Source organism: Xiphophorus hellerii, chromosome 23 (genome assembly GCF_003331165.1).
Source record: "Xiphophorus hellerii strain 12219 chromosome 23, Xiphophorus_hellerii-4.1, whole genome shotgun sequence".
Taxonomy (NCBI): domain Eukaryota; kingdom Metazoa; phylum Chordata; class Actinopteri; order Cyprinodontiformes; family Poeciliidae; genus Xiphophorus; species Xiphophorus hellerii.
In genome coordinates, this window is record NC_045694.1 from 12,872,473 (window position 1) to 12,896,169 (window position 23,697).

The 23,697-nt window shown below is 38.4% G+C and overlaps 1 protein-coding gene across 2 annotated transcripts in view; it reads right to left on the reverse strand.

The window, feature by feature from the left end:
* Window positions 1–2,500: 2,500 nt before the first annotated feature.
* Window positions 2,501–23,697, reverse strand: part of LOC116714800 (protocadherin-1-like) — a 213,799-nt gene continuing 192,602 nt past the window's right edge. For both annotated transcript variants that reach the window (XM_032555550.1, XM_032555551.1), the window contains one exon: window positions 2,501–13,593. In XM_032555550.1, the coding sequence (XP_032411441.1) occupies window positions 13,166–13,593 (428 nt within the window). In that variant the 3' untranslated portion in view covers window positions 2,501–13,165. The remainder of the gene's footprint in view (window positions 13,594–23,697) is intronic.

Below are 23,697 nucleotides of genomic sequence, written 5' to 3' on the forward strand. Positions count from 1 at the left end.
GTACTGTTCAAATGTTAGCCATTTATGTTTTCTCAGGTTGCTTAAACTGACAAAAGCTGGAGCTGACAACTGTCCTGATCTGTCACATGTAACATCTCCATCCACTTTAACTTCAAAATGTCTCATTGTTGGTTTTCAAAATTCATACCAACTGGGAAGCTTCAGCTGTGCTAAAACATAACATCACATTAGTCTTAGTCTCATTCAGCTATTAAAAATCTGAGAACCATTCCAGCCTTAAAGACATTTTTGTCAATGACACTTTACACATTTGTAAAATATTTAAAAATATTTATCTGATTACCCATAACACAACAAGGAAATGACACACCATGCTTTGCCAGTATGCAGCCAAAAGGTACAAAATACAGTACAAAGCAGGGGAGGGGCTAAAACTGAGCCCTGTGGGACCCCGCATGAAAGAAGAGCAGCGTAGGATAAGTGGTCCCTCAGGCTGACACAGAAAGTTTGCTGCAAGTTGACTGCACCAATCCAGTACTGAGTCCCTGATGCCCACCCACTGCTCCAAACTAGAGAGTAAAAACAAGGTAAGAAAAAAGAATTAGATCACAGAGAAAAGCAAAACTCTGGTAAAAGGACAAGAGTGGAGAAGAAAATAAAGAATCAGGGAACATAAATTAAGCTTATGAAAGCAAAAACAACAAGAGGAATGGGTGGAGGACCTCACAAGACTGATTCAAAGTGAAGAGGATATGACACAAAAAAGAAAGTAATGGAAAAATTAGAAGAATCTAATTTGGGAATATCTGATCAAATTAAAAAATCATAAAGGGTAGAAAAACATTCGTAGGAAAATTCAAGATGAAGAAAAAGGAAAGATGCAAGTTGAATGTGGACTTGAAGAAGAGATCGAAGACTAGAAAACTAAATGAAGTATGGAAATAAGTAGTGATGGAAGGTGAAAAACAATAATGAAAAATAGGATGAAGAAATGAAGCAACAATATTGCAGGGAAGTATGTAAATGTACATGGACAAGGGGAGAAAGGGATGAAATAACTGATAAAATATAATATAAACACAAAGTAGAGAAGAAAAAAAAACTAACCAGGAAAACAAGGGTGACATGCAAAGGAAGGAAACAAAATTATGGATAAAACGGGAGAAGAGCAGACAAACAACTTAAATAAACGTGGACGAGGAAATGGGTTAAAGTGATGAAACCTTTGGGGGAAAGAAGGCAGAGAAAAGCAACCTGCTGCAACTGTGTCATCTGCTTCAAAACAAGCCCTGATAATATTTTTCATTTATTGTTCCCAGAAATATTGTGTGGCAATGAATATAATCATTTTGCCCCGAATTTCAATTTACTGCTGTAATGCGATGCAACAGCGCTATAAGCAGAGTGTCATAAACGCCTTCCTCAGAGTACGTTTGATATTCCTTGTACACTGCAGCCACACATCGGAGTTTGTTTCCATTGAAATGTGATTGGGTGACGCCTCGCTTCAGGGAACAACGTGAGAATTCACCAGTCAATTTCCTGAAGTGAATCCAATAAACTGAAAAAAAAAAAAAAACTGAGAAGAGATGATTTCTAAGCATTGCTGACGGGTTGGTAAGACACTAAGAGCCTGTAGCCGCAAATGTACGTGCAGACAATGAAAACTGTTCAGAGTTTAACTGAAAATCAGATTTTAGATCCAAAGCATCCACATTTCATATCATCTGGTGGAGATGGTGTGTTTGAAAGCCTGATCTATCCGTGGAGACTGACTTTATAGTTTTCAGAAAGGCCATGTTTAAGTTTTTTCATGTTTTTTAGACTTTGCCACAACATTAACTTTTACCTGTGATGGCGTTTGATTTGCTTCAAATAATAAATTCATACCTCTGATCAGGTGTTTTTCCCAGGCCTTAAAATCATCATTTATCAAACCACTGCTGAAATCTGGACAAGTTGCTATTGCTATTGATGTCTTTCAGTCCGAATGCTGTGCTCACCACAAACCTGAGACTGCCTATGTCAAAGTGTTAACTGACCTCTGAATGTAAACTGTGGAAGAACCACATTACTGGTTCTGCTGGACCGCAAAACCAACATGGACATAATTATTTCTGGACCAAAGGAGAAGCAATAAAGAGTCACCACACCCCATCAGCTTTTACAGACATGGAGCACCACAAATGTGGAACAAACTTCCAGAGAACTGCAGAAAAGCTGAAACACTGAGTTCCTTTAAATCAATACTAACAACTGTCTCTGTTACAGCTTTAAGCTGTAGTAGAGACATTGGAGTAGTGTGACATTTACACTAATACCTCATCTGTTAACTCTATTTTAGTTTTATTAGCTTTTTTTAAATTTGAAGGGAGGATGGGGGAAGAGGGATTTGTATAATCCCCAAATGAGCCAAAATATTGTAGATGTTTTAAATATGTTAGTTATTGTGCTATCAGTCTATATAATGGCAACTGATAAAGTTGGACACTGCCCATGCTCCCAGCCTACATTAGTGGAAAAAAAAGACACACTCATCATCTTTCTTCGACTGAATGGATTTTATTGTAAAGCTATAAGGAAGGAGTAATTACAAGATATTTCTTTGATTTGCTCAGCAAAAATAAAATACCACATTTTTTATTCAAACATGCCAATAGAAAGAGAACAGATGAGGATCAAACACATCACCAAACGTCCTCTAAGAAAATCAAAAGACATCAAAAACAAGAGATCAGTTTCAGAAAAGTAACAATGTTCCAGAACGAAAATGGAAAAATTAGGAGTGGATGAATGATTGGAGGAGGAGGAACGCTGTCTTCCTCCACTCTGAGCCTTACTCCTCTCTCCTACAGTTACAATAGATCCTACGGTACTTTAGATGATATATTCCTACAGGTTCTGGATTCCTTCACGGTTTTGAATATATATAGTTTCTCATCTTCATCTTTTAAAAACCTACACTTGCATGTACATAAAACTGTACAAAAAAACAAGGCATCACTAGCAGTTTTTTTTCCCTATATAAATATAACCAACCAACATGTAGGTTACAAATGTGGACTTCATGTAAAGACAAAAATTATTCAATATTCTTTTCTGCACTTTTTTTTTTCTAATTGAAAAAAATATATATTTTATTACTATACTGTAAAGTTTCCATGCTATTAAGACCAAAATCTGCATTTTTCTATACAAATTTGGACATAAAACCCAATAAATCACTGAAGGAATTTGTGCCAAAGACCAATTTTATGAAGATTTTTAGTTTCTTAGTAGTAACATATAAATCTGGGCGCCACACCCTGAGCTCCATAAAATCACATAGAAATGACAACTTTGCTGTTTTTCTTAAATTTGCAAATTATAACCTCAAATATTTAGGAACAATACCACATATGCAGGGTGCCTTACAAAAGTATTAATCCTTCTTTTCATTTTTTGTAATGCTAGAACCAAAACATTTAACTGGTAGAATGGGATTTTATATCAGACCAACACGATAGAGAACAATTTTGAAAAGCAGTGAAAAAGACAGGTGATCTTATTTCTAAATAACAATATTTGTCTTTTGTGTTCAGATGATTTCATTTGTGAAAAAAAATCATCTGTCTTTTTATTGGTCTTCAAAATTGTGCACAAATTGTGTTGGTCTGTGAAATCCCTGCCCTTACATAGTTATATTTTTATATCGTTTGAGTTTTATTTTTGCTTACAGAAGGAACCACTATAAGTTTGAAGTTTCAATTTCTCAGAAATGCAGTAAAAACTGAGTTTTAGTTGCTATATGAATAAATTTAACGTCTGTGAGAATAAACTTTGGATAGACTGTTCTATGTCCTGGATGGCAAAAATAAGCTGGTTGAACCAGTCTGTCTTTGTCATGTCTTCCAAATTTTAGTTATTCATTTATGCTGAGTTGAGAAATGAAAAACTTGTTGCAAACTTGCCCGCTTTGGGTGGGTGAGGGCAGCTGGGGGGGGGGGGAAATAACAATTTATCATTCACACATCAGGTTAAACAAAAAAAACAATCACTTATTTCCATATTGTATGTCTATAACAGTGTCGATTCCATATCATTGATAAACAACTGTGACAATAACAGAAATGTATCATATTTATAAAGTCGGCATGTCTTCATGCTTCAGCTGAGGCCTCACTTCCAGAGACTCCAGCTTTGGTATAATACACAATCCCCAAAAACTGCAAACCAAACTTTATTCCAAGATTCATGTAGAGCAATCTGTGTAGAGCTGCATTTGAGTTATCACTGGACGTTTGCACTGACAAAATTCAACCTCGTCAAAGCTGTAGATCTGAACAACACTACTAATGAAAAGGTTCTTTTCAAACCTTAAAAAGACTTCAGAAGGACAAAATTTACTTAACATCCAATGAAAACTTTTTTGTATTCTAAAAGGTTAAAATTGGGTTCAATGGATTATGCAGAGCAGAGCAAGCAGAAGGTTTTCAGAGAGAAATGGTCATATTTAATGCTAAACACTTTAACTTAACTAAAAAGAAGTAATAAGTAAAGTAATCCCAGAAAACAAGAAAAAAAAAAACAAGCAGATCAGTCCATTTTTAAATCAAAGGAAGAAGCCATTACATCTCAATCATAGTTAATTTGACTGCACATTATATGTTGCTTATGATAAAAGGTATATTTCACCTTTTTAATAAAGTCTTCCTTAGAAATGGAGGCAAATCACGGTGAACTAAACAGTACCAGAGGCAATATGTGGCAAGACAATAACACAACATGTGTTAACTTGAATGAATTGTTTGTTGTTGTTCATCTTATTTTTGATCGTGTGAAGGATTTATTTTGGCTTTAAAATCTGAGCGATCAGATCTCAGTTCGCTCCTTTGCATGTAAATAAATATATAATGATGTTGCTTCGCTGTGTTATTATCACTCAATTACACAAATAATTGAACAACTATAAAACTGCAGAGCGCACATTTTTGCATTGCAACAATTTATCATAAGGAAACCAAAGGATTAACAAAAACTGAACAGCTATTTATTAAGTGGGAAAAGAAATTACATGACAGTTTGAGAATATTTTTGTTTACAGTGTCAGTAGTTTTTATTTCATTTCTTTTCCTTCCTGAATTTCTGTAGTTTGTGTTTTTCATACTCAAATTTCTCATTTTCTGTACACACTTTAACAATCGATACATTGAAGTAATTTTCTCCAATCCATTTCAATCTATTGCAAGGAAAGGCTGGTAAGAAGTACAATTGAGACAAAAATGATGCATACTCCTATTAGATTTAGGTTTGGTTTTCATTCAGCTAACATGTTTCTGATATGAAATAAGAAAGGCATCTATCAAAATATATTGTAGGTATTCAAAGCAAGTATTCATTTTGAGAAGAATGTTTGTAATTCTTCTTCGTTACACAAAAGTGTGTTCAAAGTAAAAAAGCATTTTGAGTACCTAGTACAAAATGTACTTTGAGGAACCAGAGTGGCTGGAAATTTAAATGTGTTGTAATGATACATGTTTAAGATTTACAAAAACATCACAGGCTGAGAGTTTAATGAATCTACTCTTTCACAAATAATAACCTGTTTTAAGTAATATAAAACTATTCTGTCCAGCAGATAAAAGCGCCTGAAAAGAGTTTCAGTCTGAGGGTGTCTGGGTTGTCCCTTAGAGGAAGGTGGGAACCTCAATCAATTAGAGAGTTTTAAAGTACAGTCGCTGTTCCTTCTCATTGAGAGGAGCCAGTAGAGGTGGCTCAGGTGTCTGGCCGGGGCATCTGGTTGACTCCTTGGTCAGGATTTCCAGGCACGTCCCACAGACACCTAGAGGAATATCCAGACACTGGAGGGACTATGTTGGCTTGCGAATGCCTTGGGATCCCCTCTGTTCCCAAGTGGCTGGAGAAATGGAAGTCTGGGCCTTTTTTCTTAAACTGCTGCCTCCCTGACTCAACCTCGGATTAAGCGGAAGGTGATGGATTAATGGATGGAAAGGCTTTTTCAGACTTATTGTCACAAATTTGCAAAAAAAGAAAAAAAAAAGTATTTTCACATGACTATTTTCATTGGAATACATCCTTTGTATTTATGTTCTTTAATAGATTAAATATTTTGTATAATTACTGTTTAACTGCTCGGAGGCATCGGCATATTTAAATGTTCAATTGCATTGCTCCTCTGTCAGTTGGTAAACCTTCTGTTGCTCGTCACCCTTCTTCAATCTGCTAAGACGTTTGTTGATTCTCAAGTAAAACTTCTGCTGACTAAATAGAAGTTTAGTAAAAGCAATGCAAATATTAAGCCATTATCCAGGACTTTTTCTCCTGATGAAAAAAAAAAAAAAATCAATGCAATTTCTGTGCGTTAATCATGAAGTGTTTTTTTTCCGTGTCTACCATGTTCAGCGGAGCAAACGTCCCATTTATACAAATCGAGAATGGAACGAGGAGAATCAACTGGTTCCCAACTGAATCTCAGACAGCTGGGAGAGAAAACGTTGAATTTACTGCCTCAGAAACGTCACCAACAGATCCATAACAACACCGGCTGACAGGGTAGAGATGAAAAGTGTAATAATCGACTCGGAAGGTGAGAAAAATTATCTTTACATGACCCAAAATATGATGCAAGGAGAATTACATTTGGTAAAGATACAAACAGAACGGCTGAATAATCAGAATTATATCTCCTGAACCTTAAAAATACAAGGGGGAAAAAATCCAGTTGATGTCTGATGCCCAGAGTCGTAAGAAATCTTTTCTTTTAGAAAACTGCAAAATACCCACAATTGTATTTTATCCAGTAGTTTTTGTACAATTTTAGATGTCTAAAGCTTTAAAAAATGAAATAAGAAAGGATTTTCACAAAATATTTATGCATTTATGTCATACATGTTGAAAGAATCAGCAATACATTTCAGTTAATACTGAATTAAGAGTAAAATAGAAGGATTGTAATGCTATTTTGCAATAAGAGCTGCAGCTTGGTTTGAGAAGAAGCACACACTGAATGTGTTTTTAATATAAATTAACTGTAGTAAATGATAGATAATAGTGTGTATAATGGTGCATTTCATTGTCAAGTCTGAATGAAGGTACTTGTTACTTTTACAAATTGTTTTTCCACCTTGAATGAAGAGCTCCAAAGAGATTATTTTCTCTGATTTGATATGAGTCGGTGCATATCCCAGGTCCACCTGAATATTTCGGCAAACAGAATATCTGAATTTCAACACAGAGGAAATGTCAGAAATATCAATTTCTGTCACTGCGAAGTGGATTTGAAATGTTCATGCAAAGCGACCAGCTCCCATCCTTCTTCCTGCGCACCCCTACACACCCACACACACCCCCACAGAGACTGTCAAAGTGTGTGACAGTAGGTCTCCTGGGGGCTGACAGGTAGGTCGGGAGGCTGGAGGCTGTGTCGGGGGGTTTAGGTTTTCCTCCAGGGAGCAGGAAATGTTTGCTGACACTTTGGATCCTTCAAATGGCCACAGAAACGCGGTAGCAGTCAAGCGTTTGGACACCGGTTTACTTTTTTCATTACCTTGTCTAAATATTTGACTGTTACTGCATATGCTGGGTATAAAGTTTTTTTTTATTACTATTCTCCGTACTTGATACATGTTTCTGGGTGAAATATCACCCAAAAACACTTTCTTTTTCCTTTTACTCTTGATTTTGAAGTTCTGTCTAGTCGAATTTCTTCTATGATTTATTTTTTTTTTTCTTTTGCCAAATTATCGAAACATCTATGTAGTGTTCTCAAGACACAGCTAAGGGCTCCTGCTGCAGTCATACAGGATAAAAAACAGAAGAAGAAATGTGAATCAAAGTCACGCAAAGAAACAAATAGCTATATTCTCAGCACGGTAGCTGTTCCTCTTTACTTGGTTTTATTAAATCTGACAGTCTGACTGCACAGTCATACCAGTTTGAAAGAAATGTTTATGAAGGTCATTTTTACTTTTTGTTTCGTCTATTTAGAGCTACCTTTGAAAGGCTGGAACATCATTCATTTTAATCTGAATTCCAACTTGTCATTATTTTCTTTATTACAGCACTGCATTGTAATAGTGTTTTTGATTGTTTGACATTGATTCTTATTTATCTGAAGGGCTTTGATTTGTCCTATTGCTTAAATGTCCTAGGCGAATAAACTTGCCCAGATTTCCTCAATATAATTAACACAACTGCCTTTTACCTTGTTCCTAAAAAATGTGACCACTATGTGGCCTACACAGTTCAGATCACTTGAGGTCATTTTTTTCCATGTTCAGTTTTATTTGACTTTTTTGTGTGTGTGTGTGTGTGACATTTGTTTTTTGTTGCCTTCTGTTTTTATGGGAATCACTTCTTTGTTGCCTTTGCTGTGTTTGTACAATTTTTTGGTAAACAAATATTGATCAAATTATCCATGAGCTGTAACAAAATATTTCTTGACATTAGGCTTTATCTACATTTCATGAGCAAACTTTACTGTAGGTATTTTTGTCACAAGAAATTAAACAACTATGCTATAACTGACAAATTAGAGAGTAATATGTATCTTTACTGTGAGCAAAAATAGCAATGCCTTCCTTCATAATATTGTGTTATTTGTGTTTTAGCTCACTCATGTCCAATCTCTTATGAATTGAAAAATTAGGAGGAAGACTGATTGGATCAATCCTTTTGATGATGCCAATCAGACCGATTGAATTGTTAATAATGCAAATCTAATGTACATAGAGGAGGAAACTGACTTCAGTCTACCAGTTTGGAAGAGCTTAATGAGTCCCAACCCAAATCTTTTATCTAGGCTTAATTAAGCTTATCTGTACTAAAAAGTGGTTTAAGAACTTAAACCTATTCATGTCTATAATAAGCAAACTAATCTCTTAGTGAGTGTGTGCACAAACACCAAAGCACTGTTTGCTCTTGACGTAAAACTAACGTTGCAGAGTTCACCAAAGATTGCCAGAGGTTACCAGAGGGTTGTTGTTTTCTTCAAGGGTTAATTGGTGCCAAAAGGTTGAGGCTAAGCTGATGCTACAAGACCTCTAGACCTTTTTCTGCATCCTTACACCACACACCGCACTCAGCACAACACAGGCCAACTGGGACTCTGACCACGCACCCAAGCAGCCGATGGACGTAGCAGAGGAGCAGGAAGACAAGAGAGTGAAGGTGGACCGCCACGATATGCCTGTAAATAATCAATCAGACCATTGAGCTCAGGCGTTAAATCACCACAGGCGCATGCAGCACTCATGAGCTCTAAATCTCTTCTGCGGGTAGGGCTGAGCGGCAGCTGAATGACTGTTGATGTATGTGTGTCGTTGTATGAGCATATTTACTGAACGGGCAGATATGTCGAGAATAAATCAAACTTTATTCAGAGGCTGAATCATGAGAACAACTGCAGAAGAGCCCACACGTCAAGCTTTACCTCAAGTTGAACCAAATATAAAACACAACACAAAGCAATTAGCTGTCTGATATGTAACGGATGATTGTACATTGAAGATAAAAACACACAGTTAGAGAGAAGCAATCTAAGATGCTCCATCAAGCTGTTTGCCTCATGAAATGAGACATTAACCCTGCCTGACCCAGCTGATGACCCTAATTTGTAATCAGTTTACTTGCAAAGACTTTCAGCTTGTTTATATTGCTTTGGTGTGGTGCTCTGACTGTGAAGGCTAGAAGTGCTGAGTGCAAAGAAACCAAACTAATGAGTAGGTTACACTCCTGTTCACTTGAGAAAGACATTGATCTCACCTTGTGGATATGATAAACAGGCATGTTTAACTTAAATGGTACAAAATGCATCGCTGTGCAATTTAAATGTATTAAATAGCAACTATAACCAGTCCTGGGGATTGCAATTGGAGTTTAACACAATGAGATGCAGCAGGTACTTTGACGAGTCTAAAAATATAACATGGTTTAGTCAGAAACAATGCCGCCTTTGTGTTGGACACACTGCGTGAGGTGTAAGCAGTTGTGCACTGTGGAATAATTATCAGCTCAGGTCAATAATCAGCTGCCCAGATGCACACTGGACATCGAGGACCACAATATCAGGCCTGCTGCCCTCTCGATAAACAGTGGATACGTCCTCAGTTTTTAACTTTGATGGAGGCTTTTAAATAAGTGAGATGTTTTTGAAGTTAGAAATGCTTTTGCATTCATTTTTATTTGCTGATCATGTGTTTTTCTTTAAGGTAAGGTGTATACAGTAAAGTGAAGCAAATTCACTTCTTTTTTTTTGCAGATTTAGATGTTCATTAGCTTTAAACTCTTAAGATTTTTCTAAGATTCAAATGTTTTTATTTACTTTTATTTGTGTCTGCAAAAGAAAATACTTTGAAAATGTCAGCACTTGGCTCAGTATATTTAATATTAAAAGCAAAACTATCTCAGAGAGGAGACTAATCAATATCCTCTTCTGCTAGTCTCCATCAGTTCAGGTGAAATCTCACATCATTTTCAGCAGCCATGAGAATAAGACCTGAAATGACTGAACCTCCACATCAACTCCCTTTTCCTCACGCAAATTATCACTGGTCATATGCAGAGCCTCAGGTTGTAATTAGACGTTCTCTGCGGAGCTCCATGTGTGGGGGAGTGGGAGTGTTAGTGGACGAAAGCCCATTCAGATATCATTAATCCTGCATTTCTGTGTGGCCGGAGCACAACAACAACTGTCTGCCACATTCCCCAGCTGCCCCCCCGCCCACCTCACACAGCAAACTGGCTTAATAAATACTCCTGCTAAACATGGAGCAACTCGGCCTCACGCAGAGGTGGGAAAGAATTGGAAACTAACGAGCAGCGACAATGACCCAAGGGCTCTTCTTTCGAGTTAACAAACACAGCAGGGAGACATTCTCTAAAGCCAAACACTCAGGAGTGAGAACAGCTGCAGTGGACAGTATCAACAGGAAACAGCTGCTTCAGAAACAAACAAAACAGTCTTCATGAACACTGTGGTTAACATATTCTAGCTGCAGGAGCTTCACGACTGATGTTTGCGCAACCATCTGAGACCAGCTGGACTTTCTGATAAATACTCAGCTTTTTCTTTTTGTGTGTGTTTCTTGTTTGTTTGTGTTTGTACCAAAACTGGAACATAACTTGATAATCTTTGAAGTTTGACTGAAAATCTGTGTAAGTTTTTTTACCCCAATGCTGTGCTGAAAGTATATGAGGTGATGATTTTCGACTTCACATCTGCTCCGTAGAGGATGGACCTTTATGATTTTTTTGTTTTATTCAATTTTTTTACAATGGGACATTTCAACTTTTAATTATAGTTATAAGAAATGAAGAAAATGCCAAGACCCAGCATATTTCCTGCAGCTCAACTGTAACAAAGTTGGGTTTAACCACAAATGGCTTCCATTTTGGAATTTTATACCTTGAGAAAATCAAAATGTATGAGAACTGGGAAGAATTTTCTGCATAAAAAGCTAATCTACTGAGAATAACACAGCATAGGTAAAACCAATGTACACCTTTTGTCAATAGTTCATCAGTATCGTGGAAGTAAATTCTTTCGATTACAGAATAATATTCCTCTAGCTAGGCAAGAGGATGGATTTCAAATTGCTATGAAATTATCGTATTACAATTCTCAAACTGATGTTGAGCAACAATTGTTTCTCTGAGATCACTAATGTTGTCTTTCTGACTTGGCATGGCGTTAAAACATACACATATCATGACAGCAAACTACAGCTTCTAGTATTTTAGGAGCATCTCACAAGCAGCAGCTTTTTTCTGCTTTCAAGATTAAACCCCACTCTGATGGTGTATTTAGCTGTATGGTGTTTCTATTTGACATTATTTTGTTTTATTTTGAAAATTATAAATAATGTGGAGTTTGTTGTGGGTATTCCTTAATTCGAGGTTTAGATTTAAATCATTTTAGAACCTATAAAGACCAGATCATTTTTAATACATCCTCAAGCATAAAACCCATAGAACCAAAGAAGGCTGTAATAATTTTTACAATTTCTGTATTGTGGTTCTTTCTTCTTAAACATGAACATTGTGTTTTGATGGCAACAGAACTTTCTATCCCAAAACCTTTTTTCGGTTCTCATCAGTAAACATAAAATGGGAATGTAACACATGTTGAAGATTGTGTATTTATATTTAACTGTTAAACAAGTCCATTATAACAATTATCATAATATGGTCAACTACTGAGAACAACATGAGGTTCAGCTTCCTTTTGATAAAAAATAAAATATGTACTTCCCCACAGAAGCAGTGTTGAGAAGCTGCAGAGATAAAAAAACAAAACAAAAAAATTGAAACACTCAAACAATAAAAAGTCTTGTGGTTGTAACTTGGCACCGTCGGTGATGCTCAAGAGTCCAGATTCCTGCAGTGTGACACTGAATGCTGCGATGTTGTTACCCTGTGTGTGCCCAGATTTTCAGTTCATCAAAGGGACGATACGTGAAGATCTGCAGACAGCACAACAGCCACAGATCCACACTGAGAGCCACAGCAGTTTCCTCTGTCACTGTTTGTAATATTTACAGCTCTGTACACTGAAAAAAGGATCTGTTCTGCCGAAAAACTAAGATACAACTCCGGTGATTGTGAAACAGCTGCGTTTCTGCAAACGTCTTTTCAATGAGCTGTTTCCGTTATTGAATTCAACTTGACTAGAAAATGTGATTCCTACGGCCTCCGAAGTCAACACAGACAAAGTAAATAAAATAAAAAAGTTGAGGATAGATAAGATTACACAGTATACTTAAGTACGATTTACAAGAAGTTCTTCCATAGCCCCCATGAAGTTCTTGTTCTTTTTCTGTTCCAACACAGCAACAATGCGTAATGCCACACACAAAAATCTAACTCAAATACGTGAAGAGCTAAATAGTTTCCCATGAAATCATCACAACCATGTGGCATAGTTTACATTCCATCCACAGCAGCTAAAACTGAATTTTCTTCCATTTTCGTTTGTCTATTCTTACATTTGATTGGTTTCTAGAGGGGAGTATCAGCGGTGGCGGCAGTAAGACGGGGCGGGGTGTTCTAAAGCCTTGTTCGGTGATGCAGTTGTAAAAAGGAAGAAGGGTGAGTCGTGCTGCGGCACAGCGAGTTGTAGGCACAGGGGGTGGCTGTGAGGAGGTGGGAGGTGAGGCGATGAGCGGCATCGTGGATCATTGGGGATTTAAAGTTGAGAGCTTGACCCTCACAGGTAGATCTCTCTCTTGGAGGTCTGGCCAGTGGGGGTGGTGGCAGAGTGGTACTCCGCTGCTTGGCTCAGTGGGATCTCCTCGAGGCCACAGTCTTTGCCAGATGAGTCTCCGCTCCCAGGGTAGGCACTGCTGTATGGGGTCATGAACCTCATGCTGGCCACTTTGGAGCTGCTGCCACCAGCGCCACCACCCGTCCCACGTTCCTCCGTCACCATGGGCTTCGGGCTGCCGTTGGCCATCAGGTGCTCCTGTCCGTCCATTTCCTGGTAAGGCACGAAGGTGGAGAGCTTGGGGGCGTTCTTGGAGACCTTACGGTTGGGGGAAGACTGGCCAGGCATCCAGCAGGAGTCAGAGTGGCCAAACTCGGTGCACTCACGGGTGCAGTTACCGGTCATTGCCACGTCTGGAAGGGGCCTGAGGTCTGCAGTAAGACACAAACAACAGAGAAGTATAAGGATGAGCTACTTAGAAAATTTGGCAAAAAAACAGTGGTTGCATGAGATGGAGATGATTCTCGTGTGTCTATACTGAACAAGAAGAAACGCATTGTAAAAATACTATTACTGCAGTATTACTACTGTACTGGTAGTAGGATCCGAGAGAACCCAAATTATATCTCTCATATACTATCAAGACATAGTGATAGTTTTAGTAGTATTCAAAATATTTTTTTAATAGTTACCTACTGCTTGACAGAAAACAGATCTGTCTTCCTGGTCATGAATATTGGCCTTTTAGGTTTTGCAAGAAAACGTGCAATAAATGTTGCTTCTGTGTATAAAAAAAATAAGGACACTGTCAAAGTTTAATGTTGGTGAGAGCACTGATGAAAACGTTATCCTTTTTTCCACTGCTAAGCTCAAAACGTTTGAAGGAAATTAATTAAATTTATGGTTGTTTTTCAAGTCACTAATAGTTCATAAAGTGCCATGAATGTTGTTTCATTTAATGCTCAGGGATGGAGACCTCGTGAAACTGGCTGCTGAGCGTGAAACAGGATCAGCTGCCTTTAAGAAGGCAAACAACCTCAGGTTTAATAAGATGTTAATAATGTTACTCTGGAAACTAATTAAAGCAAAAAACAACAACAGTACAAAAAGTGATTATGATTTGATTTGTTTTTACAGTGTTGTATATTTTAAACTTTAAACTGAATTCTCCAGTTTTCACGTGTTTTATTCTTGTTTCCTGAGCTTTAGGAATCCCTTAGGCAGACAGAAAGTGACAGACAACTAGGCTAAGTTTGCATAAAAAATCCCCATCACAGCTCAGAACCGAAAAAGGTCAGAGATGGAAGCAGAAATATCAATGCGTATGCAGAGAGTAACCTTTCTTCTGTGCGTGACATTAGATCATTCTGTGATACTCCAGGCTAGATACTTGCATGGTGAAGGGATGGGAAGCGGGTGCAGAGAGGAGGCAGGAGGGAGTGCAGGTCCGCTTGGGGAATGCTGCTGATTTCTCAAAATACCCGCCGCTTCATGTATAATTGACATTCATTGCCTAGATTTTGCTAAAGGAGCTACAGTCGGCTTTTCTGTCCGTTTGCCGGTTGACGTGTCCGTTCTAATCCAGGGGAGTGCTGAGTGGCCGACACTCCCCTCCCTACATTCTCACGGCTGCTGCTGGCTCAGATTTGGGCTTTTAAGCACTTCTCATGCAAAAGCAAGTTGCTTGCAGAAACTGTTAAGTCATGTGCGAGCGACTGCTTAGTTCAGAGCGCCCTGCTTAATAGGTGCTCAGCCTCTGAACGTTGTGTCAGCATGAGTCACACGCAATCCTGAGAGCTCCAGATGTAACCCAGCAACAGGTGGGTTCAGCTGGACCACATCCTGCAGGAAATACCTGGGTTTGTAACTTTTAGAGCCTGTTGCACCACCTCCAGAATCAGTTCTACACATGTGTGCAACCTCAAGTCAAACAAATATTGATCCTGTTCTCAAATATCTTCAGCAGCTCATAGCTATCAGTGGGAGAATGGATCTTCCTGGATGTATTTGCGCTCCAAGATATGCTAGCCTGTGACCCAATCTCGAATATGTGAAACACAATGGATGGACTTATCGTCCTTCAGCAAAGTACTATATTTCTTAATGTTTTCTAAGCAATGTGGTTTTCAATAAAGCTGTCAGAAAAAAGAGTATAATGATCAAGTACAAAGGGAAAATACAAGCTGAGAAGTACAATTTTACTCTAAAATCACTGAATAAATTGATCCCTCTTGCGAAGAACACAGACATGGGAACTAAAAAAATGTCCTCTTAGATCTTAACATTATAGGATCTCGTCTCAGAAGCTCTTTAGACTCAGTATTGTAGTCAAGACAACCTAACCCTAGACCAAGACAAGACCAAGACCAGAGTGTGTCGACACCGAGAAAAGAACAAGACTATTAGGGTCCGAGACAAAGTCAAGACCAAGACCGAGGGAAGTCGAGACCGAGTCAAGATCAAGACCAGCACCCCGTGCAACATGACACAATAAAATGTGAAATATGATCAAAATTGCTAATCAAATTGATCTGAATAATTCACATTCCCATAAAAACACCTAAATATTAAATACTTAGAGCTGAAATAAATGTAACCAATATTAAAAGCAGAACAAACTCTTTGTTCTGCTTATCTAAAAAGATAATGCCCTGGGCATTTGCCCATATCATTCATGTCAGAAATCACCACTGTCTGCACTATTAAACATAGCAATTGAGGCAATGCCCTGACGGTAAACAACACTCAACTATGAACACTGACCAAAGAGCAACAAGCAAGAAGTAACCAAGCACAAGGCGCTCACCATGACTGTTCTCACCCTCCCTCCCACTGCATGAAGCCAGGCAGCACAATGCTGTAATGTCTACCATCATGGCAGACATTAGGAAAACAACCAATGAGCAATGCGCATGCTCTTTCGTTCTTGTGTTTTATTTATTTGCTAATTAAATAAATATCAATGTATATAATTAAATAAAATAATAGCTACTGCAGTGCATGCAGAGCATTACAATAACAAAGAATGGCTCTCAGTGAGGCTCCAGTCCTTTCTTCTTAGTAAAGAGAAGTTCAGAAGACTCGGATCATGTCGTAAATGTCACATCACTATATTGCAGACTTTTGGACACAGTGTTGTGTCGCATATATGTGACACGTTAGTCAACACCTCCGCGCAGTGACTTTTTTTTCCATCACAAATGCTTATGTGTCTCTGCGCAGCTAGCTTTGCTAACATCACATCAACGGAGCTTACATTTCTTTGAGCTTCTTTTCTAAGTGACGAAAAAAGTTAGACGTAGTCCAAACCGTCTGTGAAAGCGAAGCGCTGCTGAATTAGCTGTCGCCATCGGGTTTCTTCTGATTTAGGCAGCGCAATTCTATTACTGACGATTAGACAGACACCTTCTCCCGCTCAAAGTAACCCACTGCGCATGTCTCAGAGCGCTGCGTGCCAGTGGAAGGTGGGGACAGAAATGCGTAATTGGTAAGTCACGTTATCGCTTGGATTTTAATCGGTGCGTTTTGCATCCAGTGAAAACAAACATGTTAACAAATAAACTGGACAGTATGCTGTAAGTTTAGTGATATTTCCACAGTTGCGGTCTTGAAAATCCCGAGTCCTCAGCGCCCGAGACCAAGACAAGACCATCAAAAAATGGTCTGGAGACCAAGACTGGTCTCTAGTACTACAACACTGTTTAGACTATCTATATCCTATCACTAACCTTCTGACTTTTTTGCCATATATTGTGTTTCTCCACCAACTGATGTGAATGTGTAAAATCTGATGTGATCAAGTCTTTGAAACTGCAACACAGGGATGTGTTGATTTAATCAAAGACTAATCCAATAGTGGTCGTGTTTCTCTTAATTAAACACAAGAACTAACTGATCACAGCCTTGGATAAAGCTGATTCTAATGCCTGATAGTAGGGAAGGGTTTGGGCAGTGTGGGCCGGAGTCACTATGAGAGATCAATACTGGTCTTTTCTGTAGCACTGCTTGGGCATTCTGCATCAACTGCTGTGGATTTTACGTAAACTGATTAAATGCCGCCGACTCGACTGTTGTCAGCTTATTATTGTGCCTTTGTTGCCTCTGAATTAAATTCAGAATTTAACTTAATGGGCTTGAACTACTTTAAAGTTTGTTATCCTGCCTTTGTAGAGTGGAGCTGTTAATTTTCTAACTGAGGATTTCCCATCAGCTTCATGTTAAATTATGGAAGTACACCACAGTGGGACGAGTCTTCATAGAAATGGCCAAAGAGGATTTTCAGTACGGCACAGAAATCAAAGCTGGCCTTATTTTACATATGGGAGGTCACTTGGGATTTTGGAGATTATCTTTGACCCTCACCAAAGCTAAATGTTCAGCATAACAGTGTTCTTCCGAGTATATGACGCCTTTTATATTTGTGGTCTCATTCTCTTAGGAGCACTTCAAATATTTTTTGGCTCAACAACCCCTGAAGCTCTGAAAGTAGTCAAATTATCTCAAGGTTGTTCCTGCCAAAAAACTAGTGCTGGGCGTTTCACATTAATGTCTGGCATTTATCAAGTCTCTATTTGTGCTGTTCAGCATAGAAAAATATAGAGTACAGGGACATCACAGCTTGGAGTGGGATTACGAGGAACAGAATGTAGGTCTTGGTTACATTTTTATCAGCTCAAAATTTTGCCAAAACATTTTGATCATTTACAGAAAGACAAGTCAACTGTAATTAACACACAGGCACCACATTTTTAACATATGGTCCAAGTGTTCTGAACCAGCAAGTCCACTTCTGCAAATTTAGACATCACACAACTATAGTATGCACAAGTTGTCTGCATTAACTCAATTCACATGACTTGCGTCAAGTCAAACTGCAGTATTGTTATTATGGCTTTAGACTTGACTTGAAAAATAATACTTGTGAATTGGCTTGGAGTTTTACACCAATGATTTGAGACGTGAATTGGACTTGAACCTGTTTACTTGAAAAAACTTGATATTCTGCCCAGTTTAAAACTGATATTATTGAAAACGTGTACACCATTAGTTCACTTCAGTTATTCCATACTAACAAACATACATCCACTCTTTGTTATTTCCACTCTGTGCGTAAGCTGATGCGCAGCCAATCAAATATATATTTTCTTTACATAGCTCACGACAAATCTGCTCCCAACTGCGAATTTGTATCTTTGAAGACATCTGCGTCAGTAAATTGTATTGAGAATAAAAAGGTAGTTTACTGTGGTCAGTGCGTTGAGTCTGAATGTGGTGTTCTGCTTTTGTATTTTTCACAGAATGTTTACTCTCTTACAAATAATGCGATTGTGTTAAAATAATATTTTGTCTAATCAATCTTTCCATTCACTCATGCAGTCAGGTTCTACTTATCTGTGGTAGGGTCATGTAAGCTAAAAGGTCCTGGATGGATCCATATGAATGCCTCTTGCCTCCCAGATTGTTCTTTGTTTGCTCCTCTAGTCAAATCTATATCTCACTCTCATATGTAAGGGTTGGAGAACCATCATGATTGTGGACATAACCCCCATCCATCTGTCCTACTCCTGAGCCATCCTGCCATCACTTGTGAGCAAGATAACACAATTTCTAAACTGCTCCATTCAACCTTATTCCACCTTATTCCAATTGGATTGGAGCCAGGTTTGGAAAATTGTGTGCAAGTAAATCAAAAATCTTTCTGCTAGCTCTTTTCAACTTGTGTGAGATGCTCATATGCTCTGATTACATTCCCTTCATCAGCAGTGTAGGCCATTCATGCACTCTACCACTCTATCTGACCAAGTCAGACAATAACTAAACTACAAACACTCTGTCTTCATTCTTGCTTTACGTTCTGGAGAACCAACCAACCTGTTCACATGGACTCAATGTTAGGGAAATGTTCCAGGATTTCAGTCTCTTATTTTTAAGTGCAAAAAGTGCATGTTTTTAAATGTTTTATCGGCTTTAAAGGCCTTTATTTGAGAGTGGTCAGACAGGAAAGTGGGTTGTGAGAGAGAGGAAAGACGAGCGGCAAACGTCATTGGGTCGGGATTCAAACCCGTGACGGCTGTGTCGAGGACTAATGCCTCCATTTATGGGTAGCAGACTCTACGGCTGATCCACCGTAGCAACCCCAAAAATGCATACCTTAGCCAGGGCGCCACTACATTGCTGAGAGGTGAGCAAATATGTCTCCTGAATCTTTTCTATATCCCAATTTATTGTGATGACAAAAGGCTGTTTTAGAATTTTGGACGATCAAGCTAACGAGAAAACATGATGGATTATAATATGTTTAAAAGTCATCATTGACCAGATTTGTCAACCTCCCAGAGCTGTTTTGGCTACAGGGTGGACTGGAGATCAGAATGATTTTTGCTCTACACTGCACATTTAGGTTTGTAGGCGTGATGATGACAACTGCAGTTAACAATCCAAACACCCCAGGGCAACAAACATCACAAAACACTTATCAGCTTAAAAAGCTCCCCTGAAGCAGCAACTATGCTTCTCCAGCCATGCCAAGGCCTTCAACTTTCTTGTGTGCACTCTGGGAAGTTTTAAAAGTTCTGGGGTAACCCCTGGAGGACAAGACACGTTACAGTTTTGCCTTCTCTCTACTCCACTCTAACCTGGCAATGATGCTTTCACAAAACTCAAATGCCAAATTCAAGGTTGCCACTATTAGTAGGGCCTTTTTAAAATGGAGTAGCCCTCCAGAGTTTTTTTTTCTACCCACCTTATCAATACTGCTGAGCTGCAGTTAACCTCAGGGACCCTCACTCACCCTGCTGGCCTCTCTCTCTCTGTGCATAATACACTCCGCTACCTTGGTCACCATTTTCTGGTCAAACTAATTAGATTTCAGAGTCTCCGCTTGGGAAGATGTCAGTGGTATGAAATGGAAATAATTTCCAGATGAGTATCTGACATTTTACGCTGTCGACTAGAGTAAAGAGCCAAGGCGGATTGGCTCTCTCATCCTTCTCCTCTTCTTCCTCCTCTTTTCCGCTCCATCACTTTATTCGCAGAGATATGCTAAATCCTCAAGCTTCCCCTCTCGCCGCTCAATCCGTGGTGATAAATGGAAGTGAATGTACACAAAAGAGAGCTTCTCTTCTCTCACTTCTGCTTGAAGTGTTAATGTGTTTAATTACTTTGAAGCTGGGTTTTCTGCATACATATATGTGTGTATGTGTGTGAGAGAGCGAGTCTGTGTTGCATCAAATTCTACAGGAAAACCTTCAATTAAAGCCTTTTCTCTGTCTATGACAATGGCTTCAATTTATCTTACAGGAACAATAGAGGACTGAGAGGAGGTGTAGCTCCTCTGAACGCTGAAAGACATGCAGGAGAAAGACGCGCTACAGCTTCCTCTGCTGCAATCAGTGCCCACACACCTTCGCTTTTAGAAGTTCAGTGGCTTAGACTCATTTCCTGAGGGCTATAACTACGATGTTTTGGAAAAACTAAATATACAATATACGGCATTTTGATTCTTGATGTGCAAATAAAGTTGAAAACAGTGTCTTTTGATTCTTACCCAGTTATTTGAAAGGGCCATTAGACATGATTGTCAGCAACTATGCAGTTTAACAAGTTATAAAATCTGCTGTTTGTTAGGCTTGGTTAGGGATGAAAAAATAAGCAAGATTTTTTTTTCTTTTTTATTGTTTCTACAGCAGAAATAATACAATTAAGAATCTGTCCTAACCTCCAAACATATTAATAACAAAATATCTGTGAACTGGCACTTCTCATTACTGGATTTGAGTTCAGTTGAGCATGATATATTGGTTTTTATCTTGCAAGCACAGTTCATTCTTTGTTTGTGCCATTTGATGATATTTTTTATTGTTTGCTTTGCTGAGTTAACACATTCTGATTTATATTTTATAGCATGAACAGCAATTTACTTTACTTAAATCAAATGCTAGAGTCTGCACCTCACAGATTTAAACAGAATAGAAAGAGTAGAGTAGAATAGAAGAGAATGTACTTTCTTGATCCCCAAGGGGAAATTGCTTATTTGTTGACAAGCTACTCCATCTGAGGTGTGAAAATCATGCCACTTAATTTCTTAATCCAGGCTAATGTTATGTTCCATACCTCGGTGACGGTGACGTCTCATATTCAAGTTGTACTGTGGTCACAGTGCAACTGGGTAAACTAACAACATTTGCAAGTGTTCTTGTTCCTTGTGCTGCTACCTCTCGACAGGAAAGGAGTCAGTTAAGGTAGCTCAGACATTTATTCTGGATGCCCGCTGGACGCCTCCCTCAGGAGGTGTTCTAGGCACGTCACAGGCCCAGAGGATGACCCAGGACACATGGGAGGAGGCCATGTTTCCTCATGTTCCCTCACAGAGGGAAGTCTGAGCATCTCTGCTGAAACTCCTGCTCTTGCAGCCCTGTTTCTGGATAAGCGTATAGTGACAATAAGAGCTACAGTAATATGTCACCATTATAGACTTTTGGTCAGCATGTTCACCAATGGCTGTAGGTTTGATGAATTTGCATGCATGACACTTGAGATGTAATATCCCCACCAAATACTGCATCAAGGCAGCCTTTTGCAAATATGATAATGTCTTGCAATGACATTTGTAATTCAAGGTATTGTAGAGCTTTGCTGCATATGTAGTGCCAAACTACTATAATTTCACCTCATGGCACTCCACAACATTATGTACAAAGACCATATAAACTGAAGTAAATGGTATTTAGTCACAGGATTTTAGTTCAAACATAGTCAAGTGGAAAATTAATTTGTGTACAACTGTTTCATTTTAGCAGTGTGTGAGACTGCAAAAGACAAGTACCTATATTCTTGTCTTTTGCTATATCATTTTTTTTTTAACCCGACAGAGGGCTAAGAAGAGTAGATGAGAGAGAATGGTTGTAGGTTTTTCTGTTCAAAGAATGCAGAATCATTGAATGGCTAACATTAGATTGAATGATTTCCCTCTTGGCAGAAAAGTTATATTAGTTTGGTGCCAGATTTGTAGACGTTTGGTCTGTGAAGGTGTTAAGAGTGTTAGACAGACATAAAACAGCATTAAATTTCCTTTACTTTGACAACATGTTTTGTTCCCAGTCTATACATTTCCACTGACAGTTCATCATCACTTTGAATACATATCGGAACTAGGAGGGATTGAACTATCCTCCCAGCAGAACATCATTAGATTCAAATGATATTGCTCCTGGAAGACATTATTCACCATACATAGCAGATACTTTTTCATGAAAACAACACTAAAGCTCTATTTAGAGTTGGTGTGTGGCTTTTTTATGTAAGAGACAGACTGCTGTAAACCCAAATCTGTATTCAGTGTCACACACACTGGCTCAGTTCACTGATGCTTGAACAACACACACTAGCTCCTGTCTTTGGTGTTCTTTCCCCCAGCAGGTCTGTGTGATCCTGGCGTATCAGTGTGTTCTGTACTCCATGTTCCCATAAAGGTTTTACAATCATCAGAATAAAAAGCTTTTCTAGAACCATCTCCCAACCTTCCCTCAAAATACAATGATAGTAGAAAAAGCACAGGCGTCACATAAACCTCCTCAGGATAATGTGTTTTTACCTCTTACAAATGGACACATTAGCTGACACTTTGACAATAGCTGAAATGTTTCTTTCATTGTCATTGCCATGAAATTCTATGCAGAAGCGTGTAATCCCTCTTGGCAGGTCATAGCTAGCTGAAACTGGACCAACTTCTCCCAGTATAAAACTATAAATCTGGGCTATAAACGAAAATATGCACTGATTAGATGAAACAGCAGTTTGTGTTTGTTTAATGGACAAATGTTCACATTTAAATTTTCACTGACTTTATCCGGTTGATTTGGGGTGTTAATTTTAATCACTTATGTACTCTTAGTTTAATATGTTTGACCTCTGATTATTCCAGTGGGAGATTTTATTTTTTGTTGCTTTTAGGACAAATGTCAAACTCAAGGCCTGTGGGTCAAATAGAACCTACCATAGCTATTTATGTGCTTTCTGAACCAAAAAGGGCCATAGAAATAGAACTTCAAGGTAACAGTTGCGTGTTTAATTATTGTTTTATCATTCTAAATCAAATCGGTATTTTTTTGGATATGGCCAAGTTACATGATAAGTGAAAATTTTCAAATATTATTTTATCTTAAGAAATGCAAATCTAATGCAGAGACAGCAATGCTGATGGGCGTTTATAGGTAGGTTTACCTTTACATTCTGTTAAGGAACCAAAGAGTCTTCAGTTCTTAACCAGGTCTCGTTCTAGAGCCAGTTTAAAAGATGACTAACTCAAGAAAGCAACAGATGTATCCCATGACCTCAGTACTTCTGTGTTTTGGCTTTAGAAACTCTGACTCCAGCTGTAGTCCATACCTGGAGAATCTCTGCCAAACTCCAGGATGGTCTATGCTTAAAACACTTATGAAAACTGGGACTTTTTCTTGAACTTCTTTTATTTTAAAACCATACTTTTTCAATCCTCTAAACCATGTGTCAAATTTAACGCCATGAGCTAAAAGCAG